The 24,614-nt window shown below is 54.7% G+C and overlaps 1 protein-coding gene across 5 annotated transcripts; it reads left to right on the top strand.

The window, feature by feature from the left end:
• Positions 1-837: 837 nt before the first annotated feature.
• On the top strand, positions 838-22,996 carry SMPD4 (sphingomyelin phosphodiesterase 4). Of its 5 annotated transcripts, none has more exons than XM_059139293.1 (20): positions 838-991; positions 3,332-3,415; positions 4,838-4,924; positions 5,524-5,666; positions 5,807-5,882; positions 6,458-6,566; positions 6,674-6,726; positions 7,238-7,389; positions 9,110-9,242; positions 11,525-11,596; positions 14,815-14,901; positions 17,405-17,550; positions 18,291-18,381; positions 19,062-19,162; positions 19,522-19,685; positions 20,104-20,309; positions 20,614-20,847; positions 21,085-21,216; positions 21,346-21,474; positions 21,570-22,996. In XM_059139293.1, the coding sequence occupies exons 1-20, from the start codon at positions 917-919 to the stop codon at positions 21,897-21,899; spliced, it is 2,604 nt and encodes an 867-aa protein (XP_058995276.1). In that variant the 5' UTR covers positions 838-916; the 3' UTR covers positions 21,900-22,996. The 5 variants fall into 5 exon arrangements, with proteins under 5 accessions (XP_058995276.1, XP_058995277.1, XP_058995279.1 ...); XM_059139296.1 differs by lacking the exon at positions 838-991 and adding an exon at positions 1,067-1,229; XM_059139294.1 differs by lacking the exon at positions 14,815-14,901.
• Positions 22,997-24,614: the final 1,618 nt, after the last annotated feature.

Genomic DNA, 24,614 nt, shown 5'->3' with positions numbered 1-24,614 from the left:
CCTTACTTCAGAGGGCAGGGACCGGTTTGTCTTCTCTCTGATCTCCATTTACCTGCGGGATGAGAAGGGATACAAGCAAAAAAAATGTTCATCTTTAGCCCCGAAAGCTGACCTGTAACCTGTATAGTTTTGATAAGGATCAAATAAGGACTGGCTGCTACATTCTTAAAGGGTCTCATGATTGCCTGTACATCTCAAAGACAGTTAATAGAGAGCTGAAGGATAAGCAACGGAGTAATCTTGGCGAAAGCAGCCTTAGGACTAGAAATTCCAAGAAGACATTTATGACCTATTACTCCCTGAACGGCTCCTATGCCTGGAACACTTAGCATATAACCACCAGCTTCATACAGCAAAAGTAGTTTGTGCCTACAAGTCCTGTCCCTGTGCTATTTGAATGAACTTACTAAGTTGCAACATAGTCTCAAGAATATTTTCCTGACAGCTGCAATCAGTGGTCCCACAATAGGGAGATGTATTAGGCATGGGGGATACTGAGGCGGGCCGCAGAGACACATTTCTGGGCGTTCAGAGTCAGCCTTCATTGGTCATTCTCACTTGGGCAGCAGCACCCAGCGCAGTGTTTGGAAAATAATAGTAGGCGCTCAATAAATGCCTGTCGGAAGGTCAGTCATTGCGGTGTATAATTATTCTGCGCCGGTTCCCCATTAGGGGGCGCGCCTCCCGGACCCTAATAAACAGCTTCTCTTTGCGCGCACGCGCGTTCCTTCCAGCTCCCACATTCGGAGAACTCAGGGTTAAGGAACACTGCTGCTGCGCACGCGCCTTCGGAGATGTAACCCCCTAAACCCTGCCGACCTTCATTTTGCGCATGTGCCTTTTGCGATAACTGCGCGCAGAGTTGAAGGTGCGTTTCCCGCCTGGGTAGGGTAGGCGTGATGCCAGGCGCAGCTTGATGACGACATTTCGGCGCCGGATAGCCGAATGGCGGTCTCCGTCCCTTAGGCGCGGGATTTTATGGGTCCCACAGGTGAGTGGTGGGAGCCGCGCGCGGGACGGTCTCATGTCCCGGCGATACCCCGAATCTCCGCCGAAGCCTTCTCTGTTCCTACACGAGCCGTAGGCCTCAGGCCGGACGTTGGTGTCTGTGCCCCGAGCCTGGACAGCCGGCCGGCTGGGAAGCCAAGGGCCGGGCTGCGCCCTCATGGCCATCTTCCAGGGCTGCGCCCTCATGCCACCTTCTCGCGCGCCTCGCACACCCCATCTTGGTGGGTGCTCGGTTGACGTTCGTTGAACGGAGTTGGCGGAGGGAGAGATTCGAGTTAAAGTGGAGCCTTGGGCTCAACAAGCTATGTGGGAGGAAGAGCCGAGTGTGGATTCTCACCTGACTCTTCTTCCCGGTGTGGGTCGAGCTTCCTGAGCCTCAGTTTCTTCATCTGTAATATGGAGATCCCGAGGCTCACTTCACAGGGCAGTTGTGAGCGGCAAATGGGAGCATATTCTGCTTCTCAGCAGCCAGAGGGAAACAGTGGCAGTAGTGTGATTTTGCTTGGCGTGATCGGTGCTGCCACTCCGAGAAGAAACCTCAAAACAGGATCCGAAGCAGCCACTGAATAAAGTGGCCGTGAAGTGGCGGATGAAAGAACACTTTGTACATGCGGAGAAGAGTATGATGGAGGAGCCTGGCTGTGGCAGGGTTAGAGAACAGGGAGTTAAGAGACAACTGCCCTCTCCCGAAAAGACTCCTTGGTTTGGCGCCTCTGGCCCTCAGTCCTTGAGCTGATGCCATTTCAGGCTGCCACCTCATCATCTCTAGCGCTCTGCCCTTTGCAAACAGGCCAGGATTTTATGCTGCTTTGATTATTTTACTTTGGTCATCTTTATCGCGCTATTCTCTTGGTTCAGGACTAAGGCCTTTTAGGTCTTCCTTAAAACTGAATTTGATAGCCAGTGTCATGAAGAATTGAAAAAAACAAGGAGGTTGTTTCTGTTGCCAAGAGACAGAGATGCACATCTCTCAGTTCCTCCACTGCCTCACAGCTTCCTTGCACCTGGTCTTTCCTCATCCACATGCACTTCCATTTGCCACCTCAGCACACTTACTCATGCTGTGGGCAGAGCTGTACCAGGAAGACCATCATCAGTGGGACTCAGTGGTCTCTGTTTCTGTTCAGTCCATGTCTGGATAGTTTCAGTTTCTGAACTGGGTGGGCAGAGAGATAGGAATCTAGAGAGTTGCTCCTGATTTTCTGATGGCTTGTTCAAAAACTCCCTTGGCTGCGCTTGCTGATCCCTTCCATTCATTCCATTCATTCTCGTGGAGCACAGTGACGTACTTGTCTTCGTGGAACATGTGTTAAGAGGTCCATGTGTTTGAATCTTGACTCTGCCATTTACCAGCTAAGTGAGGGCATGTGATTTACCTCCTTTTTGCTTCCACTTCTTTTTTTTAATCCCTATTGACCTTGCAGGGTTGATGTGAGGATATATATTTTCGATTCTTCCTTAGCAAACTTAGCAGCTTGAAACTGCATCTGCTTATTATCTCACAATAATACAGTCCAGAAGTCTACACAGGCTCCACTGGGTTCTCTGCTTAGGATATCACAAGATTGAAATGGAGGTGTTGGTTGGCTTTATTCTTACCTAAAAGCCCTCAGAAAGAATCTTTTTCCGAGCTTATTCAAGTTGCTTGCAGAATCTAGTTCCCTCGGGTTGCACAATTAAGGTCCCCGTTTCCTTACTGGCCAGCCGCTGGCACTGCTCTGTATCTTGTGGTCCACCCCCTTGAGACTCAGTCTCATCTGTCAAATTCCTTCATAACCCTTACATGAGCATTTGACTGAATACCCAAGGATAGGAATCTTGGAGGGCTGTCTTGAAAATTCTGCCAACCCCAGAGGATTAAATGAGGAAATATATGGCGGGATCCTAGAAGCAGGTGTGGCCCCTAGCAAGTACTGTACAAGCTTCACCAAGGATTTGCCACTGCAGGCTTGGCTCTGAAGCTGGCCATAATGGAATGTGTCAAACTGGCATTTCTTTTTTTGTTTAAGATTTTTATTTATTTATTTGAGAGAGAAAGAGAGCAAGTGTGGGCACAGAGGGAAAGAGAGAAACAGAGTCCCCGCTGAGCAGGGAACCTAAGACAGGGCTCCATCCTAGCTCCCTGGGATCACGCCCCAAGCTGAAGGCAGAGGCTTTAGCCCCCTGAGCCACCCAGGCACCTCTAGACTGACATTTCTATAAAACCTGGCATTTGGCAGTGCGGAGTGTGTTGAGTTCTACAAATACTCTCCTGGCCCTTGTGAGGCAATGTAACGTTCTGTTGTGTGGCAGACGTTGAGATGTCACCTTTGTTTTTTCACAGTGGTTTCCTAAGACGGCCGTTGTCTGTGGGTCCCAAGAGGTTGCAATGGCGTTTCCTCACCTGCAGCAGCCCAGCTTTCTGCTGGTAAGTACCACCTGCCTCCAGGAACGTCAGCCTGATGATAGTTCTATAGCCCAGGGACTTTCAAGTTCTTTCCCCTGACCTGAACTGTCTTCTGGTAGTTCTTTGAGGGGATGCTAAGGAAGCTGGCCTGGGGTTAGAATCCTTAGACTTGACTCTGCCCCCTACTTGGCAGGACATTGGGTTTACTCTACCTCTGAGCCCTGGTTTTCTCACCTACAAGATGAGTTTCTCACCTCCAAGGTAGGTTGATTCAAATGCAGTTTTCATGACTTCCCGGGGCCTGGGAAGGCTCATGTGAAAGGATATACATCAGAATTTTTGCATCTTGTAAATCTTTACATGCTTCACGGGGTATTCTAATAACCCCAGCTGTTATCCTTAGAAAATGGCGTGACTACACTCTCAGCATTAAACATGATGCTGGGAAGTTATGTTTGAGGCAGATAGCCATGGTGAGGATTCCTTATTTCAGTTCCCGGAAGATGCTTTCTGTAAACATTCATTTAGAAGGACATGCTTCCTTAGTGCCCCTTCTAGAGTCAACACTTGCAGTGCTCCTGGCACCCAGTGGGTAGAGGCCAGACATGCAGGGAGTGTTCCCACAGCGCGTGACACAACATCCCAAATCTTTATCTTTGACTGCGACACCATCCTCATTTGGAGGTGGCTAAGGCCTTCAATTTCCTTGGGCATAGCCGTTTTGGTTCAAATTCTGGCATTTTTTCCTGATCTTCATCCACACTCCATGATCTTGGATAGATTTCCTTCCTTCTTGTCTTAAATATTTCTTGGCCTGTCCAGTGCCTTCACGATTAGTGTCAGCATTTGGTTGAAACCATCTGTTGTTTCTAGCCTGCCTTGTTTCTTAAGGTAATGAATTCATTTGTCCCATTATCTACTGAACACCGGATTACTTGGTTAAGAGGGCTTCCGGTCTCTCCCTTGTTTTGTCAGGCATCTTTACTGATGATCACAGTTGTGTCATCACAGGGAAATTTCCAGTTTGTGTGTGTGTACACTCAGGGAGTACTCTGTGGTCTGTGAGTGGTGCCCTACACAGTAAGGGTGCTCTCCTGGCTGTGGGGCTGACCCTAGAACTGAGACCCTGCTCTGGATTGGGTGGAAGTCACTTCTGTCGTGAAATTGTGTAGTACCCTGCTGGAACTGGGGATGCCTGACAGAGGGTGCAGGGAAGAAGCCTGAGAGTTGGCTGTCTAGAGAGCAAAGGACCCCTACCTCTCCCAGTTGCATCCTTTAGGCCACTGACACGCATGACCTGACTCACAAGATGTTGGGGAGCCATGCCCATGGTCTGTCTGACTCCTGCCTTTCACTCAGGTTTCTGTTTTGATTTGAGCCAGTTGGCAGAAAAGCTGCCAACTGAATATGCTTATGATTTTTCTGGTTTATTCTGTCTTCTAGGCTAGCCTGAAAGCTGACTCCATAAATAAGCCCTTTGCACAGCGGTGCCAAGACTTGGTTAAAGTCATCGAGGATTTTCCAGCAAAGGTGCAGTTCTGCTAGCATCTCTTTGGGTCATGTCTCATATACTCTTTGAAAAAACATGCTTAGGGCCCCTGATTCCCAACTCTGAGCACTGCTCTGCACAGAGGTGTGACCCAGTATTGTGACTGTCACCTTTATGGACACATTTAAACATGTCAACATGTACACCAGGGGTTCTAAGCCACAGGTGCTTCTGTCCTGCACAGGACATTTGACAATGTCTAGAGATATTTTTGGTTGTCACACAGGGGAGGGTGTTACTGGAATCTAGTGGACAGAGGCCAGTGATGCTGGTACATTTCCCAAATTGCACAGGACACTCCACCTCAGCAAAGAAGTATCCAGCCCAAAAGATTGAGAAACCCTGGTTTTCACCCTGAAAGTGTGTATTTTATTTAAGTCCTACCCAGAATTACCAAGTAGTAAGTAAGCCAGCCTGGTCAAGGATTCTCACCCTGGAAATTTCTAGTTCTTGTGTACACACTCAGTGAAGAAGGTGGACACCTTCTGGGCTGGGCAGGAGGCCTGCATGGCACACAGCCCAGCAGTGGGCACTGGGTTTCAGCAAGCCTACCCAAAGCCTCCCCTGCACACCATTTTAGGAGCTGCACGCCATCTTCCCATGGCTGGTGGAGAGCATTTTTGGCAGCCTGGACGGTGTCCTTCTTGGCTGGAACCTCCGCTGTTTGCAGGGACGCATGAGTCCTGTGGAATACAGCATTGCAATGGAATTTCTAGACCCCGGGTAGGTAGGTTTGTCACCTCAGAGGGGCTGGATGTTTCCTCATGGTGATCCCGTTCTTAAAACACTATATTTCTCAAAGTAAGAAGAAAGGTGGTTTACAGCTCATTGCCCTTTTTCTGTTGGTTTAATTTCATGGTCAGTGGCCCAATGATGAAGTTGGTTTATAAGCTTCAGGCCGAAGATTATAAGTTTGACTTTCCTGTCTCCTACCTGCCTGTGAGTAAACTGTGGGACGAGCACCATGCTCAGGGCTCAGGACAGAGCGCCCTGCACAGCGGCTGCAGTGGTGCAGGTGGGGTAGGGCTTGGGGGCTGCGGCTGTGGGCAGGAGAAGACCATGGTGTCTGCTCAGGGTCTGAGGGGCATCATTCCCGACTTTGCTCAAGGAGAAGGCACAATGCGACCTGGTTTGTCCCTGGCTGAGTGGCAGGTAGGGTTGTGTGACAGTTACTCTGTTTTTCTGAGTTTGCAGCCTTCAGGGGCAAATTGAGGGGAGGGGTGACTTTCTTCGTGGGTATGGGAAGCAAAGAAGAGGGGGAACATGAAGCCTTTGACAAGGCTTAGAAACTCACACATCTGCTGCCCTTGCTCAATATTTGAGGGTCTTCCTGAGGATAGCATGAGAAATTCTGAGTGGAGGCCCTCTTACTCCAGCGCTACTGGGAGGACAGCACTGCTCCCCCAGGCAGGGTCCGTGTGCTGGTCGCCCCCGCGGCAGCCTTTCCCAGAGGCTGCACCACGTGGGGGTGCACTGTGGAGCCTGCCCACAAGCCCAACGTCCTGTCTCCGTAGGGCCCCGTGAAGGCATCCATCCAGGAGCGCGTGCTCCCTGACAGCCCTCTGTACCACAACAAGGTCCAGTTCCCCCCGACAGGGGGTCTTGGCCTGCACTTGGCCCTCAGTATCCTTTGTCAGCCCCCCAGGTCTGGGGAGGCCAAGGGGGTTTGGGACACAGTGCTGGGGGTGGCCCAATAACCCTGCCCGTTTGCCTCCTGACGCTGCCATCAGATCCGTTCGAGTACTACATGTTCTTCTTTGCTTTAAGCCTCATCACTCAAAAGGTACAAGAGGGGTGCCCCTGAGCAGCTTTTTCCCAAAGCCCCCGGGGGTGGGGGCTGTGGCCTAGGACTTTCTGTACCTTTCATTTCTTCTCCCTTCTCACCTCATTTCTCCGGCTCCCCCTCTGCATCCTCCTCCAGCCTTTGTTCTTCAGACCATCCTCACTTAGGATGACAGGCCGGTGGGCACACTTGACAGGCAACATAGGGTGACCTGTGCACCCCAGTTGGTGATTGGGGGGCTTCCTATGGGAAGTGCTTGCTGGGCACGGGGGCAGAGCAGAGGTGCCCAGGAAGCTTGCATGCTGAAAGGACTCTGGGGTCTAGTCAGGCCCCCTGGCCAGGGTGGGAGAGGGACTCATCTCCCAATGCTGCCCAGGGTGCTTTGGTCTGGCCCCTGGGATGTAGCCTATGTCCAGAGCTCATGTGCAGTGACTTGAGCCCTGAGGCTGCTGGGGTCCGCAGCCAGGGGTGGCACCCAGAGCCACGTACCAACTCAGATTTGCTATTCCAGCCACTCCCTGGGGCTCTCCACATACGAACTTCAGACTGTGCCTATTTCATCCTCGTGGACCGGTACCTGTCATGGTTCCTGCCCACGGAAGGCAGTGTGCTCCCCCCGCTCTCCTCCAGTCCTGGGGGGCCCAGCCCCTCACCAGCTCCCAGGTAAGGCTCTCTGGCTGCCCTGCCTCTTGGCCTGGGGTGCCCCGTCCCTGCGGCCAGCTTGTAAAGTCTGGCCCTTCTGCAGGGGAATGGCTTGGGCAGCAGGCACTACTCACAGGGACAGTAGTGCCACTCTTTCTTCAGAGTGCCCCAACCCCAACAGCCCTGGCACGGACCAGACGAGGGCAGGGTGAGGACAACGTCCGTGCCTGGGTTTTCAGTGAGCAGGTCCTGTGGCCCTATGGACAAGGCCTGGCTTTGGTTTCAGAGTGGGCTGTGTTCTCCCCCTAGCAGCCCTCCCTACATGTGGCATCCAAGCCCCACAGGGAAGTGGTGGCAGGGGGTTTGAAGCAGTGTTGCCAGAGCTGATCAGTGGCACTGAGTGGGTGGTGCTGGAGAAAAAGGGCCTATAGGCAGGTTACCACAGAGCTGACATGTGGAGGAATAAGAATAGGAGGAATCTGTCAGACCAGGTCTTGGCCTGAGCCAGAGACCCTGGGGTAAAGAGCCTTTTGTGCCCATCCAAGCAGGCTGGGCTGTGGCTGGACCATGTGCAGGAAGGGCGTGCACAGCCAGCCTCAGCCCGAGGGGGAACTGAGGCCATGGGCGGCCTGTAGCTAGGAACCAATTGGCTGCCTCTCCCCGGGTGACACTAGTGACCCAGGAGCTGCCCCCTATGCTCTTTACCCTCCTCAGCCTTGCTGGTGGACCTTTTTCCTGGGGAGGTTGGTTCTTTCCTGCCAGCACAGGAATGCCCCCAAGGAAAGGGGATTGAAAGGGGGACATGGGGGTTTGGAAGGGGGAGAGGCTGCCCAGGCATTGTTAATGCTACGGCTGAGAGGGACCCAGGATGGTCAGGTTCACGCCCTCTCAGAGGCAGGCTTCTGGGCCCGGTTTTGTTGGCTTATTCTAATCTAGAATTTCTGACCCAAGACTTGCCGTGAATAACAAAAAACTTCAGTAAGGTCCTTCACCTACATTTCTGAGTTGTTTTACTCTCTATCTGTATGTGTGTTTTCTGGGTCATTTGAGTAAGTTACAGACATGATGCCTGCTATTTTTTAACATTTTGGAATATATTTCCTAAAAGTGAGTGCATTCTTGTACACGGCCATTGCGCTTTTATCCAAATCAGATCAGCATTGCTGCCAGGCCACTATCTCATTCTCAGACCCCAATTGGGCTGCCCTGGCTATCTTTCTAGGGTCTTCTAGCCAGCTGGACTGGGGTGTGCAGAATGCCCTCATCTTGAATTCTCTGGTGTTTTGTAGCGAGTAGGCCTGGCAGCCGTGGAGTCTGTGTGCTGGTGACGTCGTCTTGATCACTGGGTCAGGGGCGTGTTGGCCAGGTTTTCCTCCTGTAAAATTAAGTGGGTACTTTGTGCCAATTAGCAAGAGGGATTTGTTGGGAAGATAATGCTGAGCCTGTGTGATTATCAGCAGTGTTAGTGTCCCTTGATTATTGCCGGCCAAATAAGTTATTAATAGGCTGGTTGCCTAAGGGCGATTGTCTGCTTTCATCCCTTTACATTGATCAGGGCACGCTCTGCAGTAGGGAAGTCTTTTCCCGCTCATTGATTGTGTATGTCCATATGGATTTGGGGGCCGTCCTGTGATTCAGCAGGTGGTAGTGGCTTCCATTGCCACCGATGTTCACATTCAGATCGCCACTGCTTGTGCCAGCAGGAGCCCCTAACGAAGACCTGTTTCTGTATGTCCCTCAGGACGCCAGCCATGCCCTTCGCTTCCTATGGCCTCCACCACACCAGCCTCCTGAAGCGACATGTCTCTCATCAGACGTCTGTGAATGCAGACCCCGCCTCCCATGAGATCTGGAGGTCTGAGACACTACTCCAGGTGAGAATGAGAAGGCTCTTTACGTCTTCTGTTTCCAGATAAACTGCCTGGCCACCTTCTATCCAGGGGGCAGAGGCCAAACACCGTTCTCAGCCTGAGAGCACCTCTGAATTGTTGGTGTTTTCCTGCTGTGACATGTAGAAATCAGACTAGAGAAAATGTGCCCACCCCTCTAATCTGAATGTCACTGGTAGTGCTTTCTATCCCAGGATTCACTGGCCTTGGAGTTTTGTCTTTCTCATGGTGGTGTGAGTGCTGCTCAGTTTCTAGTGGATCCGCATGAAGGCTTGCCCCACACCACACGTCTCCGACCTGCTCTCACGTTGCTGGAGAGGTTACCTGTGATCACCCTCATTTGGATATGAAGCCCCTGCCCCTGTAGCGTTTTTATAACACTGGCTGGAGAAGGCTTGCAAAGCCTCTCACCTTGGTTGGCCGGCAGCCCCTATCCCTTCTGGGTTGGGGGATCCACATGGAAGGTGGTAGGGCCCCTTGTCTGCCCCCGAGCAGGCTCCAGCCTCTCACACAGGCTTGGGCTGGCTCCCTCCCAGGGTGCGGTGCTGCCCACCTCCCAGGCCAGGCTGTCTCTTGTAGATACACCGTGGAGAGGTTCAGCTGGTTCTGACACTCAACTCTGCAGCAGAGTTGGTAGCCAGGAGCATCACTTACTGGCCTGACAGGTGGATAAGATGGGATTCTGTCCTTCCTGACTTGTACATAATTCCTGGTATGTGGGCTGCTGCACTTTCAGCATTGTCATTGTTGAGACAGCACTAGGAGATCAGATGGCTGGACTCATCGTCCCTGGTCACAGAGGGGTTTTGGTGCTTCAGATGGGTCCCAGCTAATGTGGACTCTGGGGTTTGCCAGCCCGTGAGGAAGGCTGGTGGCCAGGACCCAGGCTTATGGGGAAGAAATGCTGAAGGTTTGTTTCCTAGACCAGAACGCTAATGCTTTTTCTTTTTTTAATTGAAGAAAAAATTCCTTTGAATTGCAGTGAAATACACAACATAAAATTTGCTGTTTGAACTATTTCTAAGTATGCTGTTCAGAAGCATTACACATGTTCATATTGTTGTGGAAGTAATCTCCAGAACTTTCTCATGTTGTAAAACTGAAACTGTGCCCATTAAACAGAAGTTTCCCATACCCCTCTTCCCAGCCCCTGGCCCCCTCCACTCTGCTTTCTGCATCTACGATTTTGACTACTCTAGAATCTCATGGAAGCAGAACCATACAATACTTAAGCTTTTTATGACTACCTTGTTTCACGCAGCAGAGTGCCATCAAGGTTCATCCATGTGGTAGCACGTTGCCAAATTTCTTTTCTTTTTAAGGCTCAGTTATGCTGTGTCGTATGGATCTACCACTTTCTCTGTTTCCGTTCATCTCTGGATGGGCACTGGGGTTGCTTGCACATTTTAGCCGTTGTGAATAGTTCTGTTGTGAACACGGGTTTACAGAAATCTCTTAGATACTTTGATTTCAACTCTTTTGGGTCTATACCCTGAAGCGGAACTGCTGGATTGCGCGGTAATTCTGCTTAATGCTCGCTGGCTGCTGTGTTGTACGTTCCCACCGGCAGCGCAATGTTCCCACCAAGCGTTGGGCGGCCATGCCTACGCTCATGATGTTCTGGTTTTGATTAGAGGCCCCGCCCCCAGTGAATGTGAGGTGGTATCTCCCGGTGCTTTTGATTTGCACTTCCTTATAGTTGGTGATGTTGAGCGTCTTTTAGTGTCTTTATTGGCCATTTGTATGTCGACTGGTGAAATGTCTGTTCAAGTCCGTTGCCCATTTTTTAATTGAGTGGCTTTCTTTACTTGTAGTTGGATTGTAGGAGTTGTCTGTACATTTTGAATATCAATTCCTCCTCACACACACAATTTGTAAATACTTTCCCCCATCCTGTGGGTGGTCTTTTTCACTCTGGATGGTGTCTTCTGTGCGCAAAAATTTTTTAAATTTTCATGAAGTCCGATTTACCTGTTTTCTTCTGTTGCCTGTGCTTTTAGAGCCCTAGCTAAGAAATGGTCACCAAAGCCAATGTCATAAAACCTTCTCCCCACGCTTTCTTCTGAGAGTTCTATAGATTTAGATTTTACATGTAGGTTTCTGATCCATTTTGAATTATTTATTGTTTCTGGTGGAAGGTAAGGGTCCAACTTCATTCTTTTGGATGCAGATGACCAGTTTTCCCAGCACTGTTGAAAAAAACTACCCTTTGAATGGTCACAGCATCCTAAATGAAAATCATTTAACCACCCAGTGCTCTCTTGCAGGTTTTTGTTGAAATGTGGCTTCATCATTATTCCTTGGAGATGTACCAAAAAATGCAGTCCCCTCACGCCAAGGTACGTTGCTGTGCTTTTTCGTCCTGTCTCTGGCCCTGGTGTGCCTGGTCCACCTTGTCCTTAATCTCAGCTAGTTTTCAGGTGCTGGTTTTCAACCACCACCCCTTACTCCAGTGCTGGGCAGTAGGCAGGTTTGGTTCTGTGGTGGGCTCCCCCCATGAGGGCTGGAGGCATGTAATCTCTGGGGTCCTCCTCATGCTACTTCCAGAGCCCCCACCCCGGCAGCCGGAATGGATGAGGTTGTGGTGCTCGTGCTCTGGGGGTAGGAGAGTCAGCGAGTGCCTCTGAGAGTCACAACTAGCTCCATCCGCTCTGCCGTCACGGTGCCTCCTACTTTCCTGCCGAGGTGGCCCCTTGGCAGACTTCGCTCCCCTTGGTCCCCACACTGCCTCTCCCTCCTCCAGAGCAGCGGCAGGCAGCCCTCTGTGCAGTGGGTGAGATCTGACGCCTTCCTGCATGAGGCCTGGCCTGTTTCCTCCTTCCTTCCCTCCCAGGGCAGCATGCTCATTCGCAGAGGTGTGGAGGCAGCTGTGTCCCCGAAACCTTCCCTGGGTCACCATGCCCAGGGCCAGCTGCCCCCTGGACTTGTCAGGGTAGAACAGCTCTGTCCGTTTAATAAGAGGCGGCAGGGCACTGAGGGTCACACTGCACAAAAAAGCCTGAAACACGCAAACCGGGGCCCTGCTAGGAGCAGCACTGGCCTGTAATCAGGTATTCAGTCCACGGCTTCTGTGTGCTGCTGGGCTGCCTCTTAGACGTCACTTTTGTCAGTGCCAGACAAAAAAAAACATTCTGTGTGAATGCTTGAGAGGTTCCTTAAGAATTAAGAGTCTGGCCCTAAAATTCATACGGGTGGCCTGTGACCTTCCCTCTGCGAATCCAGCACGGAGCTGGAACTGTTTTCCTGCTGCAGAGTCTCGGCAACCAGCTCTGCTTCCCTGCCCTCCGCTGAGTACCGGTTTGGGGAGCAGCCCCCAACTGCTGCTCTCTTAAAGTGCAGAGTACCTCAGATCTCTGTCCTTGGCACCACATGGAACGGCAGCAAAGCCAGGACTCCCTCTTGGGCCTCTCGCGTCCCTGAGGACCTGCGCTGCCATTCCCGCTTCCAGAGTGGACTTGCATGTTCCTGGCTGGTGCACGGCAGTCGGGGGGTGGGGGCCTCCCCCTTGGGTCCCAAGGGCCTTACTCAGCCCCTGTGCATGTGGCTTGGTCTTGCAGAGGCAGAGGCTGCTTTGCTACGTTGCCCTCCGGGATGCTCATTCTGTCTTCCAAGCTAGCGCAAGCACACTCGCTGTGATTTTTAGCAGATCTGCCAATCACAAAGGTTCTCTAGGCTGTCTTACTTGGGAGGAGCGGTGGGCCGTACCTGCTGGGGCGGGAGGGCCTTCCCCTTCTTCCCCACGTTTTGCTTCCTCTTGGCCAGACCACAGGGCAGTTGAGAGCGGCCCAGAACGGCTGATAGTGGGAGAACAACCGGGAAACCCCCACCAGGTACCTGGAGAGGGTTTGTGGTTTTTTATTGTTTGTTTGGGGTTCTTTGCCTCCTTTTGAGGCTGAACACAAAGCCTAAGTAAACCTGGGAAGTGGAAAAAGACAACTGTGGACATCTCCTTCATCCGAGGCTCCTTATCATCTACCCAGGCCTGGGCTGTGCCATGTGGAGTCCTAGCCTTGAGGTCCCTGTTTCCTGACGTTGGAGATGCAGGAAGTGCAGCTCCGAGAGGTCCCGTGGTGCTTCCAGCCCACCTCCTCCCAGGTGACAGGCAGCCTGGGTCCAGAGTGGATGCCCACTCTATAGAGCCTGGGCCTCTGCCCCATCCCAGCTTACTGAGCAGGGCTTCTGGAGAAGCAGATGGTTGCTGAAGTCCACACACTTCTACAGGCCACTGCAGGGCCTGCCCGGTGTTCCTTAGGCTGGGCAGGTCCCCAGCAGGGGAACCATGTGGTCTGATTCCCACCAAGCTGCGGCTGAGCCCAGGGTCTGGCCCAGAGGAAGGCCTTGAAGCGCAGCCCACTCCTTGCTGTGCTCCTTCCTGCCCTTGCTCTGCGTGTCTCTGGCTGCGCCTTTCTCCTAAAGGCCTGGCACCCGCATTCTGGCCTCTCCTATGTATAGGAGATTCTCAGTGGAAGGCGTGGCCCTCACCGGGCAGGATGTGTGCCAAGGCCAGCTCTGAACTCTGCTTGGCTGAAGGGGACTGCTTTAGCAGGCTTTGTCATAGCGGGGGTGGGGGCGGACAGCTATGCCAGTTCAGCTGTCATCCCCCATGTCCCAGGCTGTCCCAGCCTCGGGTTCCAGCTGCCTCTGGGTGTGTGTGGCCATGGCCAGATTCTTAGGGCTCTGTGAGTTCGGAGTTGGGGAGTCCTGGTAAGGTGGGAGAGATGGGTATCCCAGAATTTGAACCCATGAGTGTTTGTGCCACCTTTAACGATTTCCGGGATGTGGGGTGCAGAGGGTGTCAGGCCTGGTGGGCTGAGCTTTGCTTGCTTCTGTGCCATACTGGTAATCAGCCCCCACAGAGGCAACCATTCAGCAGGGGCCACAGATTAGATCTTTGACTCCTAGGAACTGACCACATCATGTGTCAATTTGGTAAATTTTTCTCTGGGACAACCCAGGAAAGTCCAATAAATGACATATTTTTCTTCCCTGAGCAGAGGAGTCTCCATTAGGAACGGGCTCCTCAAAAATTTCTTTTTGGAGCCTCGGGAACTTCAGGGCTTTGGTGGCTGGTGGTGTGTCCCAGCAAGCCTCCCAGGATCCTGGCAGTGTGCAGAGTGCACACGCCGCAGCCATGGGAATCAGGGGTCAGGGAGGGCAGGCCCCTCTGGCAGGAAAGTCAGGTTGACCTCAGGGAGCTAGAAGGACTTTCAGGCCCAGTGACTTGGAGGAGACTGCCCAAGTGTCCTTAAGTCTGTTTATGCTTGGCAGGTGAAGGAGCAGCCCTCTGGCCTGGCTCTGGGCTGCCCACTGGGCAGGACCCCTTTGGGCTGCTGAGGGTGGTGTCCCACTGGCTTGAGGCTGTGGGGCTCTGATTGTGTGGATTGTCACTGATGTGCTTTTGTTTTGTTTTTGTTTTTTGTTTTCTCTCCTTAAACTTCTGGGCTCACCTTTATCTTTCTCTCCCTACTGTCCCCTCCCCGGTCTCTCCCCTTCTGCCCCTGCCCTGCCCTCCACCCTCCCTGCCTCTTCTCGGCTTCTCTGCTTTGTTGTCTCTCAGCTGGAGGTTCTGCACTACCGACTCAGTGTCTCCAGCGCCCTCCACAGCCCTGCCCAACCCAGCCTCCAGGCCCTTCACGCCTACCAAGTACTGGCTGCTCTCCTATTGTTGCGTTTCACCCCTGCCCTGTGGTGTGAGCCATGGAGCGCATGACAGTGCAGTGGTAAAGCGAGGGACCGACAGGGGTGACTCAGACCAGTTCTAAACAGAGCCAGGCCCGTGTGTGTTGGGGATCATGGCGAGTGTCCTCTCTAGCCTGCGTTGGCCCTCAGCTTGGCAAACTAGTGCAGGTTTGGGGGTGTGGAACTGCCAGATCTGCCCACCCAAGCCCCAAGCCAACCGGAGTTTGCAAGCTCTTGGGAGTTGGTGGCTTCTCTGGCCCTGGTTGGAGGGAGTGGAAACAGTGTGGCCTTTGCAGTGGCCCTCCTCACCCACAGTGTGGGCCTGGCGCTCAGGAACTGACGGAGCACAGGGAGGCCCCAGGGCTCATAGTGGCATGGGTTCGGCCAACCCCAAGCCTTTGTGAGCCAAGGTGTGGGGAGGACAAGGGCTCAGTCCCCCAGCCTGGAGAGGCTGTCGATCCCTAAGCACGTTGGGCTCTGGCCTCTTGTGGACTTGGGTGCACTGCCAGAGATGGGCAGAGTGGACAAGAGCCTCCTGGAGACGGGTCTGCTTTAGGCAGAGATGACCAGTGTGGACAGATTTGAGGTTGGTAGGTGGAATTCAGACCTGCAGGCTGTTTCTGGGCTAATGGAGGCTGGTAGCTCACTGATTCATGAGATGAAGGCTAGGAATTCTGGGCCGAAAACAGGCGTCTAGATCCATACTCAAGGCCAGGGGTCTGTCCATTTCCCCTTGGGAGCACGCCATAATATGTAACCTGATGCTTGAGTACAAGATGAGAAATCAGGTTTCCTGGGATGGGGTGGTGAGCACACACAGGATCCCCGCCCAGAACCAGCAGCTGCTGGGTGGAAGGAAGAACATGGCCCAGGAGGGCCGGCAGAGGTGGGCCAAGCACCGAAGCGGGTAGCATTCAGGCCTGTGTCGGGGAAAGTCTCACTTGGCTAACAGCAGGATCCCTGGATAAATGTCCATAGCAAGAGGGGCTGCTTAGCTAAGGGCTGGGCCCAGTGAGAAATGCCACGGGCTTTAGGACAATGTCCCTAAAGGACATGCAGCTGGAGGAGGCAACGTACAGCTGTGGCAAGGTTCCTATGGGGAGTTGGCTCTTGACCAGGGGAGGGGAGGTCGGAAGAAAGGTTTGGCTTCCCCCAGCAGGAAGATAGCCCAAGAGGCATCCAGTGCAGTGGTGAGGGCCTGTGCAGAGGAGGAGGGGACGCAGTTCCGGTTCAGTGCAGATGCTCTGTTCTCTGTTACGGAGACCGTGGCGGGGTTGGCAAGAAACCAGGAATGAGAAAGGCAGGGACTCCTGGGGAGGGGGCTCCAGCCTGGCATCGGTGCCTTCCTACTTTCCTCATTAGGAAAGTATCTTACGCTTTTTTCTTCAAATGATGCAAATTCATCACACAAAGATGTAAACGTACAGAGAAGTAGCAGCAGGTCTCCTCCCGAAGCCCCGTAGCTCCCTGTGCGGGCAGACTGAGCTGTGGGCTGTGTTGCCTGGGCTCGTGCAGGCAGATTGTGGCGGGGAGAGCTGAGAGGACAGTGCTGTGAGCAGCGACGGTGGCTGGGTGCCCGGGCTGTGCCCGGAGGCATGGCCTCTGCCAGCCGCAGCATTGCTCAGGATTGGGACTAGGCTTCCGAAAGCTCGTCCATCCAGTCTGTGGTGGCCCTAGGGGCTCTGGGGGTGCTGGGTGTGGGCAGAGGAGCGTGCCTGTCTGGGCATCCCAGAGCTGGGAGCCGGCAGGTGATGGGGCCCACCGGTGCTGTCCTCTACCAGTTGGAAGACCACCCTGTTCTCCGTCACAGAACAGCCAACAGGCAGCCTGTCCTCTCAGGCCTGAGTCTTAAAGAGTCTACGTGAACTTGGGAATTGGAGCTTCGGCCCACAAGATCAAGAGTGCTCTTGTCTTGGGGGTCATGCTGACCACAGATCCATCAGCAATAGAAGGGGAAGGGCTGCCCTGCCAAGCCCCCAGCTGGCGGGTCCAGGACAGGGAGTGGATGAAAGGGTGGGGATTGCATCAGCAGAAGGAACTGGGTAGTGTTTCTGCCTGAAATGGGAAGCCAGGGGCCCCAGGGAGCCGGCGGGAGACCCCTCTAGATCTGATGGGGAGGATGTCAGCCTGCCTTGCCCCTGCTGCTCCTCCTTGGGCTGGCCAGGAGGGGATCCCTGAGGAGGGGGGCGGGCAGAAGTCACCCAAGTCAGCCACGGAGGGTCCAGTAAGGGGTTGGAAGCCCACAGTGAAGCCCTTGACAGGTGTGTTTCCACTCCCCGTGCAGGCTTACTGAGCCACGGGCTATGTCACCTGGGCCTGTGGGTGCCCTGTGCAGGCTATGGTGCTCTCAGTGGGCTGCAGGGCCAGCCAGTAAGGCACAGGGAGGGCCAGGGGGGTGGCCCATGTGTCCCATGGTGGAAGAAACGGTTCTGGCCTGACTCCTGACACCGCGCCCCCCTCAATGTTAGGAGTCATTCACGCCCACCGAGGAGCACGTGCTGGTGGTGCGCCTGCTGCTCAAACACCTACACGCCTTCTCCAACAGCCTGAAGCCCGAGCAGGTCTCTCCGTCCACCCACTCCCACGCCACCAGCCCCCTGGAGGAGTTCAAACGGTGGGTACGGGCTCTGCGTGGGGCTCCCATATCCCGGCTACCACTGCCTCATCCCTTACGCACGTTGCCCACTGTGACCTGTCCCTAGAGTGTGAGGGACAGCCTGCAAGGCATCTGCAGGGTGGGCCAGGTGGGAAAGCACCTTGGGGTTTTCTCCCCACCCCCATTCGGGTCTCTCCTTTGGGGCCTAACATCTTTGGTCGGAAGAGCCGGACTGCCCAGAGAAAGGCCCCGTCTTGCTGCTGCCCGGTCTTGTCCCCTCCTCCCTGGTGGTGGGCAGAGTAGGAGCTCAACAGTGACAGTGTTCCTCGGAATGCCCAGGAAAGCCAGTGGGCTAGGAACCTCTTCACTTCCAAGTGGCTCTTGTGGTCACTGGAGACTGAGCTCTGTGCTGCGCCATCCCCTTCACCATCTTCTCTGCTCCTCTCCCTCCATCAGAAGGCCTGGGATAGTGGCCCGATTCCTAGGCTGACTGGGGCCAGCAGAGTAGGTGACTTGTATGTGGTGAGCCAAGCAGAGGGGGGTCACGGGAGCCTCACTAGGTCATCCACGTGTGTGCTGTGTGTCCTTGGGACATTACCTAACCTCTCTGAACTTTGGTTTCTTCTGAAAAATGGGGCCAGAAACTGGAGGCCTTACCTCCAGGGGGTGCCCACTGCTTACCCTGGCAGGGCTGGCCCTTGCAAACCAGAGCCACTGGACTCACCTGTGAGGGGCCCCTTCCCCCTCCTCCCCTGCAGGGCTGCTGTCCCAAGGTTTGTGCAACAGAAGCTCTACCTCTTCCTGCAGCACTGCTTCGGCCACTGGCCCCTGGATGCATCATTCAGAGCCGTGAGTGTCAGCCCCATCTCTCCACCTTTGCCCTTGCCCTGTGTGTGCTTGGTGACGGAGGTCCCTGTGGGATGGACGCAGGAGGGAGTCAGCTGTTACTGCTAAGGCCTGGTGGGGAGACCTTACGGAGGGGGGTGGGGGGGTATCACATTCTGGTTGTTTGAATTTCCAAAACCAACCCTCGGGTACAGAAAAGCTCTGTCCTCCCTGGCTCTGACCCCAGGTGTCCGTGCTGGGTGGATTCCCAGCTTCACTGAGCTGCACCTGACCCACTTGGTCGGGGAAGCATTCCATGTTACGTTTCTCCGGAAGGCTGACAGGAGGGCTCAGCATCACAGGGGCTGGTGCTAACGTAGTGTTGTGTGTCAGCTAGGTGCACATTAAAAAATTGTTCTAACAAAATAAGAATTAAAAAAAATAAAGCTCATGGGAGGGTGTGCGAAGCTCCCTCCTGGGCCCTCTGAGGGGGGTAGGTAGGTGGGAAGGGGCCAACCTGGTGGCCGCCCCACCCTCCTCTACCAGGAACCGAAGCCCCACGGTTAGACTCCCTCCTGCTCACCCACGGGGCTGCCTCCCTGGGGCTGGGCTCCAGGCCACCTGAGGATTTGGCCCAAAGCCCCAGACCCACAGCCTACCAGATTGCCGGCTGCGAGGCCCTCAGCACATGAGTGTGTTGCCAGGTTCTGGAGATGTGGCTGAGCTACCTGCAGCCCTGGAGGTACGCACCCGAGAAGCCGGCTCCGAGCAGCGACTGCCAGCCCCGGGCTGTGTCAGAGAGATGGTGAGCCCCGGCCCACCATGCTCCCAGTGCTGGGGGGACAGGCTGCCCCCTCTTTGACTGGGCCCCAGGATTGCTCTCCCACGGAAACAGCTGGTGGCCCTTCTCCACGCTGTCCCCTTGCTGCTCTCCACTCACATGTGTGTTCGCACCCCACGCCGCCGCTTAATCCCCTCCACCCTCTGCGCCCTGCCACAGAGCCCTTGTCTTCTGGGGAAGGGCCTCACCCACCTGGAGGCTGTGGCTGGGGAGAGTCCAGAAGCCCGGGAAGAGCCCGGGTCAGGGAGTACAGTAGCGGTGTAGCCGCTGATGCACCGCTGATCAGGGTGGTGTAGCCCCTGATGAACCGCCTCGCTCCCCAGGGCGCCCTTTGTGCAGGAGAACCTGCTTATGTACACCAAGCTCTTCGTGGGCTTCCTGAGCCGTGCCCTCCGCACCGACCTGGTCAGCCCCAAGAACGCGCTCATGGTGTTCCGAGTGGCCAAAGTCTTTGCCCAGCCCAACCTGGCTGAGATGATTCAGAAAGGTAAGCCCTTAGCCGGCAGGAAGCAGCCCTCAGAAGGGGACCCAGAGAGACTGCATGGGCCTCGCCGGCTTGGAGCAGCCCAGCCTCGGTGGTGTGGGGGCTCTGAGTGCACGGTGACGGGGTACAGGTCGGAGGTGGGCAGCACTGTGCCTTCCCTGAGGCCCAGCATGCTAGCTGGGATCTGGGGGGCCGCTGGAGGGAGTGGAGGCAGAGTTCAGGGCATCAGGAAGCAATCTGGGGTTCTGTCACGTCTCAGGTCGCTCTGTCGGGCATTAGCTTCTCTGGCTTCCCTTTGTGAACGTCAGCCTTCCCGTGAAGACTGTCGGGCTGCAGGGGCCTCAGGAGGTGGGCCCCTGTCCCTCGGGAACCTCCCTAGGCGCCATGGAAGCTGCAACCAGACTGGCATCATGCTTTCCAGGGGAGCAGTTGTTCCTGGAGCCTGAGCTCGTCATCCCACACCGCCAGCACCGACTCTTCACAGCGCCCCCCTTTACGGGCAGCTTCCTGTCCTCGTGGCCACCGGCCGTCACCGACACCTCCTTCAAAGTGAAGAGCCACGTCTACAGCCTGGAGGGCCAGGACTGCAAGTACACCCCGATGTTTGGGCCCGAGGTCCGGACGCTGGTGAGTTGGGGCTCCCCTGGGCCCCCCAGCTGTCCAGAAGCTGTGGGAGCGGAGGCTGGGGCAGGCAGAAGGTTGGGTGTTGCCTGGATGATGCTCTCCTGCCCTTTTTTCCATCAAGGTCTAATTTTTTTCTGATAATAAAGACAACATTTGTTGGAAAGCTTTCACATTTAGAATGTGCGTGTCTTGGTCTTGAAAACGCCTCGCCCCCTCCTGGCCTGGTGGGGGCTCCCCGAGGGCTGCCTGCCAGCCTCTTGGGGGCTACCTGGGCTGGCTGACCTGCCCCCCACCCTGTGCCCCGCAGGTCCTGCGCCTGGCTCAGCTCATCACACAGGCCAAGCAGACCGCCAAGTCCATCTCTGACCAGTGTGGGGAGAGCACACCCGGCCGCCCCTTCCTGTCGTGGCTGGGCTTCTACTCCACAGATACGAACGGCTGCTACCCAGCCAACGATCTGGACGAGATGGGGCAAGACAGCGTCCGCAAGACGGACGAGTACCTAGAGAAGGCCCTGGAGTACCTGTGCCAGATGTTCCGAGTACGAGCTCTGGGGGCTGTCTCCTGCCTGGTGTCTGCTCCTGTGCCCCTACACCCTGGGGGAGCCCGCGGGAGGCATAGCCTGTACTGTTGATGTCAAGTCTTGGTCCCCTTGTGCTCGCTGTTCGAGGCCCAGGGATGTAGCCCTGTCCGCTTCCTCCCCCCGGGAAGTGAAAGCAGGATGTGGCTCAGCCCGCTCAGAGTGCTCCTCACCCCCCCACCCCCGCTGCCCCAACAGCTCAGTGAGGCCCAGCTCGCCCAGCTCACGCTCGCCCTGGGGACGACGCAAGATGAGAATGGGAAGAAGCAGCTCCCAGACTGCATCGTGGGAGAGGATGGGCTCATCCTTACACCCCTGGGCCGCTACCAGGTAAGGGCCATGTCCCGGACGGCTCCTCCCATCCCCTCATTGCTTCTGTAATTTCCACATGGGTGTGTCTGTGGCCCTGCCCACTCAGGCCGGGTCTCCCCTGGGGCTCACTTCTCGTCCTGCTTCTAGATCATCAATGGGCTACGGCGGTTCGACATCGAGTACCAGGGGGACTTGGAGCTACAGCCCATCCGGAGCTACGAGATCGCCAGCCTGGTCCGCATGCTCTTCCGGCTGTCATCCGCCATCAACCAGAGGGTGAGTGCTGGGGGCAGGGCCGCCCACGGGGAGAGGCCGGGTGAGTGCGTGGCCCTGCCCGCGCCAACTCCCCCACGTCTCTGTCTGTGCCCCAGTTTGCAGGCCGGATGGCAGCCCTGTGTGCCCGGGCCGACTTCCTTGGCAGCTTTTGCCGCTACCATCTCACAGAGCCCGGGCTGGCAGGCAGGCGCCTGCTGAGCCCTGTGGCGCAGGGGTCTGCAGCCAGCCGGGCCCGGGGTCCGAGGCTCAGTCTGCGCTTCCTGGGCAGCTACCGAACGCTGCTGTCGCTGCTTCTAGCTTTCTTCGTGGCCTCCCTGTTCTGCGTTGGGCCCCTGACCTGTGCCCTGCTCCTCGTGCTGGGCTACCTCTTCTACGCTGTGGCCATGACGCTGCTCACGGAGCGAAGCAAGCTGCACCAACTCTGACCTCAGGCCACACACGGCCCTGGCTAGGCCGGCAGGAGGGACACGTAGCCCCTCGCTTGGTCCTGGAGGTCACCTCCAAGCAACAGGGCGTTTTCCTGCAGCCACGGAGCTGTGTGTAAGAGACGCTAAAACAAGGAAGGTGTGGGCTGGGCCAGGCCAGGCGAGGACGAGCGTGGCATCCTGTTAGTCTCACAGGACAGCCCCGGACCCGGCTGCTCGATCCTCCCTGCTCCCCTCAGCCCCAGGCCCTGCCATGACACAGCACTCGAGGCCTTTCTTTGCTCTGACCGTCCTGGGTTGAGCTGTGTGCTCCCCAGATGGGGCCTTGCCGTCTGTCAGGTTGGCAGGGTGGCGCGAGTCTCCTTTCCCTGGTGACAGCAGGATGGGAGCTCAGCCTCTGATTCCAGAGAAGAATCCCAAACCCTAGCGGCTCCTGAGAAAGCTAAGAGGGTGGTTCTGGTTCTTGACTATAAAGCAAGGTTCTCCCATCACATTTGGCAAAGTGAGGGTCATTCTTCACACCTTCCCGGCAGTTCCAAGGCTGGGCCATCTGATTCCACTTAGTAGGAGGAAAGACCGTCCAGGAGAACAGATGCTTAGTGGGACGGAGCTTCACCTCTGCCTCCCTCCTCGCCCCCATGCTATCAAACATGTCTCTTGGTGGTGGCCCAGCCTCACTGCCCAGCCAGGACGGGTGCACATGTCCGAGGGGCAGAGAGGATGCAGCAGGGCCATGGGAGTCGGGCAGCGTCTGGTCTGCAACCAAAGATGGTCACAGGATTACTTGTATCTTCAGTAAAATCAGGTGCAAAGGCCCTAACTTTTTTATGACATTTAAATATTCAGTTACACATTCACGGTCAGCAGTCATCCCCACAGGGACTCAGGCACTTTTGTTCATCATATGGGTGACACACCAGAGAAAACATCTGAACAACGATTTTAAACCAAGCCTCTGCTTCTGTTTTTATTTAAATATCAAGTTTTATATTTCGATGTAAATTCAGAATAATGGCATTCTGGGGTCTGTGACCAAAAATCAAAAATCAAGTTTGTAACTGACCATAGATCTGAATAAAACCTCTTTGGGCTTCTAAGTCTTTTGGTGCTGGGGCTCAGGTCCCAACACAGTCGCCCTTACTGTTCCCTCAGTTGGTTTGGGGATGTCAGTGACCTGGGAAGCGCCACAGTCCCTGCCTAGGGGGACAGCCGGTGGGTTTGTTTACAGCAGCAACAGACCAAGGCAGATGGGAACAGTGAGGTGGCCCCCGATGGCAAACAGCAGGCTCCAGCAGGCTCCCCGGAGTGCTGACTTCCTGGAGTCGCCCTCAGCCAACACAGGCCCGAGCTGGTTCAAAGCTGGGAGAATTTTGTCTTCCATTTAGTGTATCAGAGTTGGCCTGGATATGAAAGGCAGTCCTGGAATGTGAGTCAAGTTTTCTGTGGCTTCTGGAAGCTCAGAGGATTGTGTATGCCCCCACCAGCCTCGTTTCAGGTGCTTAGCCAGGCGCAAGTGTCCCATGTCCCCTTATCCCTAGATGGGAGAGTTGCTTTTGTCAGATTGGTGGAAATGAGAGGTCATCATTTCTACAAGTTCAGTGCTAACAGAGGAGTGGCTTTTGTCCCCAGACCTGTTAAGGGATGTGAGCACATAGAGATGATGGTCTGGGGTCCAATGTCACTGGCATTGTCTGACCACAAGACCTTCGCTGCTTCCCATGACATCCACCCTGCTGCCGGGGATGTGGTGTCCCCATCACCCTCCACTTTTCCATGGCTTCCCTCGTCCACGTTTCTCTTGTGCCTTGTTTCCACCTGAAAACATTCTCCAAGCCGAAAGCAGAGGCTTTACCCCACTGAGCCACCCAGGCGCCCCGTGATTCTTGGGTTTTTTTGTAAGATTTTATAAGATTTTGTAAGATTTTAAGTTAGCTCTACATCCAACATGGGGCTTGAACTCACAACCCTGCAATCGAGTTGCATGGTAGAGCATACAACTCTTGATCTTGGGGTTGTCAGTTTGAGCCCCATCTTTGCTGTAGAGATTACTTAAAAATAAAATCTAGAGCACCTGGGTGGCTCGGTGGGTTAAAGCCTCTGCCTTCAGCTCAGGTCATAATCTCAGGGTTCTGGGATCGAGCCCCAAATGGGGCTCTTTGCTCGGCGGGGAACTTGCCTCCCTCTCTCTCTCTGCCTACTTCTGATTTCTGTCAAATAAATAAATAAAATCTTTTAAAAATAAAATATTTTGGGGATTCCTGCGGGGGTTGCTCAGATAGGTAATCATCCAGCTCTTGATCTCTGCTCAGGTGGTGATCTCAGGGTTGTGAGTTGGAGCCCTGTGTCTGGCTCTGTGCTGGGTGTGGAGCCTGCTTAAGGTCCCTCCTTGCAAGACTTGTGGGTGGCTCAGTTGGTTAAGTGTCTGCCCTCAGTTCAGGTCACGATCCCAGGGTCCTGGAATCAAGTCCCGAGTCAGGCTCCCTGCTCGGTAGGGAGTGTGCTTCTCCCTCTGTTGCTCTCTCTCTTTCTCCCTGACAATTAATAAATAAAGTCTTTTTTTTTTTTAAAGATTTTATTTATTTATTTGACAGAGAAAGATCACAGGTAGGCATAGAAGCAGGCAGAGAGAGAGAGAGGAGGAAGCAGGCTCCCTGCGGAGCAGAGAACCCGATGCGGGACTCGATCCCAGGACCCTGAGATCATGACCTGAGCCAA

The sequence above is a fragment of the Mustela lutreola genome, chromosome 11, assembly GCF_030435805.1.
Source record: "Mustela lutreola isolate mMusLut2 chromosome 11, mMusLut2.pri, whole genome shotgun sequence".
Classification (NCBI taxonomy): domain Eukaryota; kingdom Metazoa; phylum Chordata; class Mammalia; order Carnivora; family Mustelidae; genus Mustela; species Mustela lutreola.
The sequence above is the reverse complement of the archived record's forward strand: the minus strand, read 5'-3'. Positions and strand labels throughout refer to the sequence as shown.

What these genes read in the sequence shown, in the direction of transcription:
- SMPD4 (XM_059139293.1), top strand. Translation starts at nt 917, where the DNA reads ATGACGACATTTCGGCGCCGGATAGCCGAATGGCGGTCTCCGTCCCTT. An exon ending in GGCTGAGATGATTCAGAAAG is followed by an intron (nt 19,686 to 20,103) that starts GTAAGCCCTTAG and finishes CATGCTTTCCAG; the next exon opens with GGGAGCAGTTGTTCCTGGAG. An exon ending in CACCCCTGGGCCGCTACCAG is followed by an intron (nt 21,217 to 21,345) that starts GTAAGGGCCATG and finishes TCCTGCTTCTAG; the next exon opens with ATCATCAATGGGCTACGGCG.